The 13,894-nt window shown below is 40.7% G+C and overlaps 1 protein-coding gene across 1 annotated transcript in view; it reads right to left on the reverse strand.

The window, feature by feature from the left end:
- Positions 1-13,894, reverse strand: part of rptor (regulatory associated protein of MTOR, complex 1) — a 345,813-nt gene that overhangs the window by 76,529 nt on the left and 255,390 nt on the right. Inside the window, 1 exon segment of the mRNA XM_052032980.1 lies at positions 7,112-7,215. Within this exon segment, the coding sequence (XP_051888940.1) occupies positions 7,112-7,215 (104 nt within the window).

The raw sequence follows: 13,894 nt of genomic DNA on the forward strand, positions 1-13,894 counted from the left end.
TTTACTTTCATATTAATACCCTTACTACTTGGAAAGAAACGATAACTCTTTATAAAAGAGTTTAAAAAGGAAGAGAAAAACCGTAATTAACAAGCCAATTAGTTACAGTTGGATGGGGCAAATTATTGGAATCAATTTTGCAAAATAAAACTTTCATTTAGAAGCTACAGAATAATCGGAGATAATCAGCATAAGGGAAGGTTGTATCTGTTGAACAAATGATTTTTCTTTTTGCGGGGGTGGGAACAAGGAATGTCGATGAGGGCAGTGCAGTTGATTTAGCCCATCTGAATTCTAGCAAGGCTTTTGTGGTAAACTGGTCATAAAGGTAGAACCTGTTTAATCCAAGGGAGAATGGCGAATTGATCTGAAATTACCTTAGTGGGAGTAAGCAAAGGGTAGGTGCGCTTGTCAACACATGCCTTTGTACACTGTCCCTTGCTTTTGTGGTATGTACCAATAATTGAGACATAAATGCAGAGGGCACGATAAAGAAGTTTGCAGGTGATTCAGAAGTGTTGATAATGAAGAGGAAAGTTTTGGATGATATAGAGCGCCTCCTCATTTGGACAGAGAGGTAACTAGTGCAATTTAATCCAGAGTAGTATGAGGTAATACAATGAGAGACTGGAAGTTGTGGAGAAACAGAGGGACTTTTGAGTATATGTCCACAGATTCTTAAAGGAACCAGTACAGCTTAATAAAGTGGTCAAAAAGACATACAGGATGCTTTTCCTTGTGTTGTTACATTCTACATGTCAGCTAAGATATAATGCTAGAAATAAATACATCAGTTATATCACAGCTTGACTACTGCATATAGTTCTGGTCACCACATTACAGGAAAGAGGTATTTGCATAGGAGAGGATGCAGAAGAGATTTACAAGGATCTTGCCAGGACTAGAAAAATTGAGCTATGATAAATGATTGGATAGGCTGAGGTTGTCTGTTCAAACAGAGAAGACTGAGGGAAGACTTAATTGAGTTGCAGAAAATTATGACCGGGCTAGATAGAGAGATTCTTAGATAGGCACATGAATGTGCAGGGAATGGAGGGATACGGATAATGTGCAGGCAGAAGTGATTAGGTGCCATTAGCTTAATTAGTTTGCATCACATTGCAGGTCAAAGGGCCTGTTCCTGTGCTGTACAGTTCTATGTAAGTAGGAAGGACCTATTTCCCTTCGCTGAGGGATCAAAATTCAGGAGCAGCAAATTACAGGAATGGGTAAGAAATAAGGACTTTTTTTTCCCCCACCCAGAGGGTGATAAGGGTCTGGAACTCATTGCTTAACAAGGTGACTGAGGCAGAAATTCTCATCACAGTTAAACAATACCTGGATGTGCAGTTAACAACAGAATCATTATGACTTAGGAGGAAACCAATCAGCCCACTGAGACCCTGATACTAAATTCAGGCCTGACCCAAATATTAACTGGGATTGCCTTAGTGTAAAAGGCTCAGAGGACGCAACATTCCTGAGGTATGTCCAGGAGACCTTTTTGACACAGTATGTAGGTAGACCAATGAAGAAAGGAGCATTACTGGATTTTTCCTTGGGGAATGTAGCTGGTCAGGTGGAGGGAGTGTTAGTGGGGGAGCATTTTGGAAACCTTTTATTCCTGGTCTTTTCCTACCTTTTTCCACAACTCAGTATATAGAAGAAGACAGGGAAAGACCAGGAATAAAGGTCTAACTTGCAGGAAGGCCAATTTCATTAAAATTCAACAGAACTTGGCAGAGGTAGACCGGGAGTATTAACTTTCAGGTAAGTCTACATCTGCACGGTGGGAGGCATTCAAAGGAGAAATTGTGAGAGTTCAGGGTCAACATGCCCTGAACATGAAAGGCAAGGGTAACAAGTACAGGGAACCCTGGATGTCGAGGGATATCAAGGATTGGTCAAAGAGAAAAAAATACATAAAGCAGAACTAAGATGCGGGAGGCCCATCAAGAGTATAAAAAATGTAGGGAGAAGTTTATAAAAGAAATTAGGAAGGCAAAGAGGTGTCACAAAATAAATCCTTAATCATGTCTACCAGTGACATTTTGTAAGTGTATTAAGGACAAAAGAATAACCAGGGAAATAGTAGGGCCTCTTTAGAGACAACAGGGGCAATATGGGCATGGAGCCATAAGGTTTATGATGGTTCTACATGGATACTTTTCATCGATATTCACAAAGAAAATGGACTTTGTAGTTGGTGGACCCAGGGAAGGGGAAGGTGAAATTCTAGTGCAAGTTTCCATAAATAAAGAGAAGTTACTTGATGCCTTGGCAGGCGTAAAGGTGGATAAATCCCCAGGGCTGCACAAGTTTCAACCCTGACCAGGGAAGAGATTGCCGAGGCTCTGGCTGAGATTTTTAAATCTACACTGGCCACTAGGGAGGTACCAGATGATTGGAGGATGGCAAATATGGTTGCCCTTTTCCAGAAGGGCAGCTGGGAAAAGTCTGGCCTGTGAGATGAAAATCAGGAGTAGGGAAGTTACAGGAAAAAAAATTCTGAGGAACAGGATTAACAATCACTTGAAAAGACAGAGACTGATCAGAGATAGCCAGCATGGCTTTGTCAAGGGCACATCTTGTCTGACCAATGTAATTGAATTTTTTCAGGAGGTAAAGTGCATTGATGAGGGCAGTGCAGTAGATGTGGTTCACATGGGCTTCATTAAGGCCTTCAACAAGGTCCCAAATAGTTCAGGCCCATGGGATCCAGGACAAGTTGACAAACTGGATCCAAAATTGGCTTGGCAATAGGAGACAGAGGGCTGATTTTGTAATAGGATGCCTGTGACTAGCAGTATTCCACTGGGATTGGTGCTGGAACCCTTGCTGCTTGTAATATACATTGATGATTTGAATGTGGATGTAGGAGGCATGCCGAGTAGGTTTGGAGATGACACGAAGATTGGTGGAGTTGTTGACAGTGTAGAGGGTAGTCTTAGGCTACAGTGTGATATCAATAAGTTGGTGAAATGGGCTGAGAAATGGCAATGGAGCATAATCCTGAAAAATGTTAGGTGATGTACCTTGGGAGTACTAATGAGGCTAGGACATACACCATGAACGATAAAGTTTTAGGGAGCACTGAGGAACAGAGGGGCCTTGGTGTGCAAGTCCAAAGATCCTTGAAGGTGGTAGTGCAGAGAGATAATGTGGTTAAGACAGCATATAAGATTCTTGCCTTCATAAGGTGGGGTATTGAATACAAGAGCAGGCAGGTTATGCTCCAACTTTATAAAACAATGGCCAGACCTCAGCTGGAATACTGTGTGCAGTTCCAGTCACCACACAATGGGAAAGATATGATCGTGTTGGAGAGGGTGCAGAGGAGGTTCACCAGGAAGTTGCCTAGGATGGAGCATTTCAGTTACCAGGAGAGACTCGAGATACTGGGTCTATTTTCCCTGGAGCAGAGCAGGTTAACAGGGAACATGACTGAAGTGTATACAATTACGGGAGGGTATAGAGAGGGTAGACTGCAAGAAGCTAATCCCCATATTGGAGGTAGATAAACTGAAAGGACATAGAATTAGGGTAAGGGGTAAGAAATACAGAGGGGGTCTGAGGGGAATGTTTTTCAACCAGACAGAGAGTGGTGAGAACCTGGAATACACTGCCAGAGAGAGTGGGTGGAAGCAGAATCACTAACAGCAGTTAAGAGGTGTCTAGACAAGCACTTAAACGGCCCAGGCATAGAAAGCTACAGGCCAAGTGCTGGAAGATGGGATTAATACGGATGGGTGCCTACTGGTTGACATGAATGTGATGGGTTGAATGGCCTGTTTCAGTGCTGTATAACTCCATGACAGCTGTTTGTCGAGCAGCCGTCAGTCCATTCCTCAAATCCTTCTCTGTTGCCCTGCAAATCAGTTTTTCTCAAATGCACCTCCAATTCCTTTTTGCTTCCTCCACCTTTATTAAAGGTAGTTACTTCTATAACACATTCATCCTCTGTGAAATAAGACTTTCCTCACATCCCCTGTAACTTATAGATTCAAAGAACTGAAACAATGCCTTTCCATGGTGGGTTGAGACTGCATGCCCATTTCGCACAGGGCTTCTATAGCAAGTGACCAAAGAAAATGTTTACCCCATTTATGTGAATTGGATGTGAAGCTAGGTGCTCACAGTGCAAGGGTAGTGTGTGAGCAAACAGCATGAATTAGAGCTCTATAAAAGTTTATTGTACAGGAAAGTTTGGTTAGTTATGCTGTCAGTCTTGAATATTTTACAATTTTAACAGTCATTTCATGTAACTAAAACTTGAAGACATGAAACAGACCTTTCAAACTTTAGAAATTACATTCAAGTCAGTGAACAAAGGAGCTATTTATATTATATACATGGGACAAATGATTCTTGGGAACAAAACTAATATGGCATTGCTTGGATAAAAGCTGATGGAAGAATTACACCAACAAAAGATTTGATGCATTTTATAGTTCCTCAATCATATTTATTTCAAAGAGCCTCACATGCATTATATATTTTGAAGTGGAATGATTGCTGTGTTGGCAACTGAAACATTATATGAAAATCAAAAAGCTGTAGATGCTGGAATTCTGAAACAAAAACAAAGTACTGGGTTCTGAAGAAAAATCTTTGACAAGAAATGTTAACTCTGTTTCCCTTTCCACAGATGCTGCCTGACCTGCTGAGTGTTTCCAGCATTTTCTGCTTTTGAAACGTTACTGAATTTGGTTCAAGGATGGTATGCTTCAAATTTATCCCAACTGGGGGCTGCTTTAGAGTCTTTTTCATTCAATTGTACTACAGTAATATGCAAATCATTCAACACCACCCAATGAATCCCTGCAGATTTTAATGCGGTGGGCACATGCTTAATAAACTACATCGAAATTGCTACAGGTCAGACAAGAGTAGATTCTCTCCAAAATGGAGTACAATATACATCAAATAACAATTCCAAAGCAAGGGCAGGGTGTCCAAGTAATGATCAACGGTTACTATGTTCTCCAGGAATCCAGCACATTAATTTCACCAACTCATGATTTCATAATTTTCACAGGTCTTATGGCTTAACTGTCTAGACTCAAATATAAATCCTGGTCCTAAGTTATTTAATTAGTGGCACTATACCCAGTTGCTATTGATCACCTTTTCCCTTGATATCTGGCCTGAAGGAGCTAAATTGGTTCTGCATTTATGGGACCAGCAATATTCATTTTTACTTTAAACATATGAAAATGGTGTAACATTGAAGGCTCATTTCTTGAAGGGTGATTGAGTGTAGAACAAGGGAATACAGATGATTTTTCCAGAAGGCTTTTGGTAAGATGCCTTTGTAAGAGGACTGGTGGAAAAAGGCATGTGCACAGAAGGATGGGAAGTTAGTGGACATACAGAGAGCAACGAGATGTGGCAGATGGAGTGCACTACAGGGCCCACTTTTGGTCTATAAAGGTGATTTGAACTTGGGAACACAGCAAACTTGACAATTCTTCATTCCTTGAGGAAATAGTGAGTACAGTCATCAAGGGTTGAATCACACCTTTTGTTTCATCCTAACTGATGTTCAGTATTATAGATTATGATGGTAAGCTCTTCATTTTGTTAAACTTCGTAAAATAGTTCATACCTATTGCAACCCATTCCTATTTTCTTATAAACTGCAGAATATAATGAAAATAATTTGTCATAATTGCACAATTTTCACCTGAAATAATAAAGGAACCATTTCAGCACTGAATAATAATGGGACACCCGGACAAGAAGACAGGGACCGCCATAATTGCTCTTAAAATGAAATATACCCTAGGGTTGTAATTAAGTTAAATTAATAAGCAGTCATTTACTTTATTTTACTATCAGTCATTCTGCCCACATAGTGTCAGATTAATAAAACTATTTGGCTAAGCCAAGTAATTTTTCATATGCTTAGAATCAGAGGAGAATTAATGAAAAAAGAAAATAGTACTCTTTAGAAAAATATTAATTCATCAAGTACCGATACAATCCCTCTTCAACATGGCAACAGTTACTGAACTTAGCCCAAAGTGGAAAATCCTCTTTTGGGAATTTTTGCTCTCAACATACAATCTTGATTCAATGGCCAACATTGTCATACAGACTGACTGCATCACAATCTACATTTAATATCAGTGGATCTCCTATTATGTGGCCCAAGGAAAGTTAAACAGAAAGCCTCAGCCTACCAATTACTTACTGACTGAGCTTTGCTGCTGCTCTTACAATTATCCGTTCTCCACCCATTTTCCTTTCTGTTTTCCGGGTCGGACTTGGCACAGTGTGGAGTGATGAAGTGAAAAGGCTTGAAACCTCCCTGTCTCCATGTTGCCCACGCAAAGGCGTGCCTTCTGTGCCATCCTCTTTGCCCCAGCGAAAATGACAGAAGGTCAAGAAGCCAAACAAAAGGCATCAGACTGTGGTCCAGACTTGGCAGGAGCGGTGACTAGATATGCTGGGGTTTGAGGAATAGCTTGGGATGCAAGATGGATGAGGACTAGGAGGCTACAATGGCTGGCAATCTAGACTATGCAGAAAGACAGGAAGAAACCAAGAGATAATGGTGGAGGTATGAAAGCATGGGGTGAAACCTTACCAGCCTCATAGAACAGGTAGCAATGATGGGAGAAGGCAGAATAGGGGAGGGGGAAATGGGGTAGTGCTGGAAGGGAGAAAATCTGAATTTAAATATCTATTAGCAGAGGTAGTTTAGACTGACAGACACTTCAGGCAGGTGCAACTGCACTGTGTATCTAGAAAACTAAAAGTTTTATTTTGCAAAACTCTGCTGATAACATTAATGGTGACTCACAGCATTTGTATGTAAATGGAATACATACAACACTGCAAGTATGTTAATGGAACTGAATGCCATGAGTAAAAACAACAATACAGACCTCTGAAAGTCAAGGGTAAACAAAACGAGACCTTTCTTAGACTACAAGAAGGGATTAAATTTCCATTGTATCTTGACATGGTTATGCATACACCTATGTGCAAAATTTCATTTGTTGCAAACTCTGGAAAAAACTAAATACAACAGTCTTGGCATGTACAACTCGCTGCAAGAATGTACCATCTCAGAGAAGTATTTCACCCCACCTCAGTGACTTACCCAACTTGATGAATGTGTGCTCCCTTACTGGTAGGGCTGGCTGGTGCTGACTGTGTAAGGTTTGTGGAGTCCAGGATGCGCTGTGGTCGGGCATTAACTGTAGCCTGCAGGGAAGGAGCCAGAAAAAGAGTCACATTTTAATAGAGTGATGAATTCATACACCAAATATTAAAATATTAATTGGTACTAATTGCTTTCGTTTAGCTATTCCATTTTACTGGAAAAGGGCTGAAGACTCCAAACTTTAGAAAGAAACAAGTCCAATTATTTTGGAATAATATGCTACCTATGAAAACTGAAACAAACAACAAAGTGAACTAAAAAAAGTATCTGTTCTGAAAAATGTTCCTGCAAGGCAAAATTCAAAACATTAAGTAAAAAGGCTTCAATTCCACCATCTGGCAGTTCTGAGCCATGAGGTAGACTGATGGATGAACTGACACAAACTTTCCTTATCCACAGCTATTTTGGGATCCTGCAAAACACAAGAGCTAATAATGGGACGAAAACATATCTAGTCTGCATTCATGAACCACTTGGGCCATCTTGATTGCTGAATGTCAACAGACCAAGTCTTCTTCATTATTACCATGACAAGTCAGCAGTATTAGTCATAAGTTAACAAATTTATGCAGAAGTACTCTGCAAGTTACATTTTGGGTTCCTTCAAGATCACTATCTCGGAGTCAAGCAGAACATTCCTCAACATCCGTTCCCTGTTAGAATGATACAGCACACAAACAGACCCTTCAGCATCCCGAGTCATCAAGCACCACTTTAGATTAATCCTACATTAACCCTTTATTTTCACCATATTCCCATTAAGTTCCCCCTACCACTCACCTGCACAGTAGGGGCAATTTACAAGTGGCCAATTTACCTACCAACCTGCACATCTTCGGGATGTGGGAGGAAATCAGAGCACCTGGAGGAAACCCACAGATCACAGGGAGAATGTGCATACTCCATACAGATAGCACCTGAGGACTGTACCTGGGTTGCTGGAGCTGTGAGGCAGCAGCCCTACTTGCTGTAAAACTGTTCCTTCTGAAAACCAGGAAATCTTATAAAAAGCTATCTACAAACAAACCAGGGAACAAATTCTTGGGAGACTCCATTGTCTTAATTCTAACCATTATCAGCACCTCTCCACGTTGGCCAACAATATGTTATTTTATCCAGATGATTTTCTAGTTTAGCTGGCAATCTCTAAAGAGAAAATTAAAGCATAGTTTCTGAAAGCAAGTATTTAACTTAATCATATCAATCTCAGTAACCAAAGATCACTTCTTGTATCAATAGTTGTCTCAGTTGATATGGAGTGCAATAGTTTGGAAAGAAAAGGAATCCAATTGATGGACAGCGATCAACTAAACCAGGGTGCTATCATCTGCTCTTTCTACTCTCATAACAATTAGAATCAGTCTTTGGAGTGCCTAATTTTTAAGATATTTAACATTATTTTTAAAATAATACATTGCTGGAATATCTATATTCATTTCATAACCAATTTGTTTGACATAACTGTACCATGTAGATAGCTAATTTTAGAATTTAACCTCCCTTCTATAAATCTAGTTTGTAACACTAAATTCAAATGTAAATCCTGTAAATGAGTTTCTGACAGAATAATTAAGAATACTTCAATTTTTTTTCTGTACCATGAATCTCAATATTTGGGCATTAGGAATAACTGGATTAAGCCACTATTAAAACTTGCATAAGCAAACACATGAATGCAATAAAGACAGCATGAAGCTGAATTTAAAGATGCAGTAAAATGACAAAACACAAATTGCTTGCATCTTAAGAGACATTCTCATATTTTTTGCCCATCAGTAAACATCACCTATTTGATAAGAGCACAATTTCACAGAACCAATGTTGATTTCCATTGCAAGGAAAAAAGAACATCTCTATAATGATTTAAAAATCTATTGTATGTGCACTACAATTGTGGTCAATAAAGGTGTAGCTCCTACAAAAAAAGCCACAATTTACACTGCCATATTTCCTTCTCTTAATGGAGTACAACGTTCTGCAGTGCTTTGTTACTTGACAATAAGTTTCATTGTAATTTTTCTCCTCATTAGATATCTGGAGGAGGAATATACAGGCAGCTGGTCAGCACTACCTGCCAAGTTTGTACTTCTCATTTGTATTTTTCATAGAAGGTGTCTGTCTCCAGACACCGAAATAAAGTGCAGATTTGTATACATTCATGATTCATGAAGTAGTTTGCCGTTTTTCTTCATTAGTTTTTAATTTACTATATTTTTCAAACTTAAAATTGCTGAAATTTTAAAAATGCCTCATGATATAGAACATTACAGCACAGTACAGGCCCTTCAGCCCACAATGTTGTGCCGACATTTTATCCTGCTATAAGATCTATCTAACCCTTCCCTCCCTCATAGCCCTCCATTTCTCTATCATTCATGAGTCTATCTACGAGTCTCTTAAATGTCCCTAATGTATCTGCCCCACAACCTCTGCCGGCAGTGCATTCCAGGCACCCACCACTCTCTGTGTAAGAAAACTTACCCCTGACATCCCCCCATACCTTCCTCCAATCACCTTAAAATTATGTCCCCTCGTGTTAGCCATTGTCGCCCTGGGAGAAAGTCTTTGACTGTCCACTTGATCTATGCCTCTTATCATCTTGTACACCTCTATCAAGTCACCTCTCATTCTCCTCCTCTCCAAAAAGAAAAGCCCTAGTTCACTCAATCTATCCTCATAAGACATGCTCTCCAATCCAGGCAGCATCCTGGTAAATCTCCTCTGCACCCTCTCTAAAGCTTCCACATCCTTCCTATAATGAGGTGACCAGAACTGATCACAATACTCCAAGTGTGGTCAAACCAGAGTTCTATAGAGCTACGACATTACCTCGCGGCTGCTTCACTATAACAAAAGAGGCCATTCAGCCATCAGGTTCACATTGGTTGCAAACAGACCTATCCATCAATCACATTCCCTTGCACTTTATTTTGCCTGTAGCTCTGCAACTTATTCTCTTTCATGTACCTTTAATTCTCTACTTAATCCTTCTACCACTTACCTAACTAAGGGGTATCTTACAGTGGTCAATCAACTAAGTAGCACATCTTTGTGACATGGAAGGACCAGAATATCTAATGGAAATCCAGAGTACAGGGAGAACGTGCAAACTTCAAACAGACAGTACCCAGTGCCAGGACTGAAACTTGGAACCATGAATCAGAATCAGGTTTATCATCACTGACATACAGTACGTCGTGAAATTTGTTGTTTTGTGGCAGCAGTAAGTGGAAGACATAAAGACAAAAAAATTACTACAAGTTACAAAAATAAATAAATAGTGCAAGAGGAATAATGAGGTAGTGTTCGTGGGTTCATGGACCATTCAGAAACCTGATGGTGGAGGGGAAGAAGCTGTTCCTGAAATGTTGAGTGTGGGTTGTCAAGCTCTGTACCTCCTCCCTGATGGTAGTAACGTGAAGAGGGTGAAATGTTGAGTGTGGGTTGTCAAGCTCTGTACCTCCTCCCTGATGGTAGTAATGTGAAGAAGGCATGTCCTGGGTGGTGAGGGTCCTTAATGATGGATGCTGCCTTCTTGAGGTACTGCCTCTTGAAGATGTCCTTGATGGCGGGGAGGGTTGTGCCCATGATGGGGCTGGCTGAGTCTACAACCCTCTGCAGCCTCTTTCAATCCTGTGCATTGGCACCTCCATACCAGGCGGTGATGCAACCAGTCAGAATGCTCTCCACCGTATATCTGTAGAAATTTGCAAGAATCTCTCATGACATACCAAATCTCCTCAAACTCCTAATGAAGTAGAGCCACTGGTTGTGCCTTCTTCATGACTGCATCAATGTGTTGGGCCAAAGATTGACCCTCTGAGATGTTGATGCCCAGGAACTTGAAGCTGCTCACCCTTTCCACCGCTGACTCCTCAATGACGACTGGTGTGTGTTCTCCCGACTTCCCCTTCCTGAAGTCCACAATCAACTCCTTGGTCTTGCTGACGTTGAGTGTGAGGTTGTTGTTGTGACATCACTCAACCAGCCGATTTAATCGCACTCCTGTACATCTCCTCAACACCATCTGAGATTCTGCCAACAACAGTGGTGTCATCAGCAAATTTATAGATGGCGTTTGAGCTGTGCCTAGCTACACAGTCATGAATGTAGGGACAGTAGAGCAGTACTAACTGCTGTGCCACTGGAATGCCCCTTTTGATTTTAACTCAAGATTTAATAATTTTTTAATTAATTAGACACGTCACCCTGGGAATGAAACGCTTTGAGTATCCAACCATTCTCAGGCCATTTATTGCATTAATTAGGTGGATCACAAAGTTTCTGTTCTGCCAAACAATAGGGCTCAACTCAAGTCTGAGTCACACTGAATGTGAAGCACATCAAAGATTAAAAAAAGTGCTACACATATGCAAGTTCTTTCTTTCATGTGTACTGGCTTTGAATTCAAATTTATGAGGTGTCAAAACATACTAACCCACTGATCTTGGCCAGCCTCTGCTTTTTCTATTATAAGTGATAACCTTTTCTGAAGTAAATGTCTGGGAGTTAAAACATTTGCCCAATACACTGCACTGAAATATATCAGTCTCATTCAATGTTATAAAATCAATGTTAAAAGGGTGATTAGATAGTTTTACACTATATTTTAACCTGTATATTTTGAAATCCTATTTTACCTGCAAAACAAAGGTACATGGCCAAGCCCCATTGTGCAAGTCATCAAAAGAAAAAATGAAGTTAATAAGTTCCTTGAAGATGCCCAAGCTTCTCTTTAAACAGCCCAAGGATTACAAATAGACAGATGGGACGGGAGGGGCAAATAGCATCCAGAACCACATTCTGTGCAATAGGAGCAAGAGATGAAACTCTGCCATTATTTCAAAGACACAACAGGACTGTTGTTTTATGATGTGGGTGCCACCACTTTCTCTTAAGTGGCAAATTATGCCGTGGTTTCTGACTCCTAATGTTTGGTGCATTTCACAATGAAGCAGAATTTAATTTTACCAAATGAGTTTGGTCCAAAAACAAAACTTACACATAACAACAAAATATTGCTGCACTCACAATAATACTGGTCAATTTTTCAACCTGCAGTGGATATGGGCACAGCAAGAGGTCAGAGATTAGCTGGCAACATGGGAAGATGAGCCCAGAGAGGGAGGCTGGTGTAAGAGTTGAAGGGAGGGAATCTGAGAGAGAGTGGAAGGAGGTAGGGACAGAGGGTTTGACACTTGAAGACAAGGGGTCCAGGGACAGGGGGAACTGAGGGTGTGAAGGTTCAAGGGGAGGTTGGGTGAGGGAAGTGAGGGAGGAGGCAGTGGGCAAGGACATATGTGCCTTAGCCCATATACATTAGAGTCGAGACCCATGCAGCAAGTTCTAGTCTCTAGTCATCTTAGTCCCCTTGTTACCAGGTCAAGATCTCAACGTATTTTAACTGGTGAGCAATGGCACACGCAAGCAACTTCCACTCAATGGACAATGCCTAGCGTCAGGCATCGCAAACTATGTTAACACCACAGACACGTCACAAATGTGGTCCTAAACTTTTAACAAAGGACTTCCAAAAAGAGTACATCCTTCTTGATTTCTCATGGCGGCTGAAGCAATATTGCTCATAACCCTTGAACAATAAGCACCAGGCTGCTGAACAAAGTAAGAGTGCATTCCAAGTGTTTCAATTTCTTTTTGTGAAGCAAAATACAGATAATGATTACATTCATGCGTGGGAAACTGCAAGTCAAACAAAGGAATGAGATACTTGATATTAGCTGTGATGTTCACATTGTTCATAACTGTCTACAGACAGTAGCTGACTGTCCTCCACTTGGAGTACTTTAATGCTCATGTAGAAGAACTGAGGGACTTCTGTCAGCTTGTGAGCCTTGACTATTCTAGATTGCTAGTACAGGAATACATGGTTCCTATCTCATGGACCAGCTCTGGGCAGAACTTTGTTGATTTTTGAGGGACTGAAAGGCTATTTCTTATTACATGGAAACATTAAAAAAAACTTCAATGACTGTAGCTTGCATTTGCTGGTAAATAAATAGCCATAAGTTTGTAGAGGCTGTGGAGAAAATTAATCACTAGGACTGTGCACTGCAGACTCATGTTCTTCAAGAAAATCTAGCACAGGTGCTTAGAGAAAGGTTTGTCACATCAGAGACAAATATAATCTAATATATCTATTATATTTTCTCATATTTTCATACAACTCGGGAGGCCACTATTCGATCCATCGAGTCAATGCCAGCTCTCAGAGCATTGTCATCATTTCAATTCACCCATTTAGTTTCCCTGTAAACTATTCTTCCTCACAAGCCCATCAACACTGCTCTGATTCTTGCATCACCAACCTACACTGGGAGTTATTTAAAGTGGCCAATTAACTTACCAACCAACATGTCCTTGGGGTGTGGAGGAAACTGGAGCATCCAGAGAGTCATATGGAGAATGGGCAACACAAACAACACCAGAGGTCAGGATTGAACCCAGGTCAATGGCGCCATGAGACACCAGCACTATCTGCTGCGCCACCCATGGTCGAGGATGTGAAAGGGGATTCTATAATGCAGTCGAGAACTTTTTCCCAACAGCACCCCGAGTTACCTGACCCTTACACCTTGCCAGATGGATTGGAATGAGATATAAAGCAGCCTTGGTACCTGCCAGTCTAAAATTAATAGATGAGAATTGTCTTTTTGATGAATGGGTAAGTGCAAACCCAATAATCTCCTGGCTGGTGCCTGA

The sequence above is a fragment of the Pristis pectinata genome, chromosome 18 (genome assembly GCF_009764475.1).
Source record: "Pristis pectinata isolate sPriPec2 chromosome 18, sPriPec2.1.pri, whole genome shotgun sequence".
NCBI classification, from domain to species: domain Eukaryota; kingdom Metazoa; phylum Chordata; class Chondrichthyes; order Rhinopristiformes; family Pristidae; genus Pristis; species Pristis pectinata.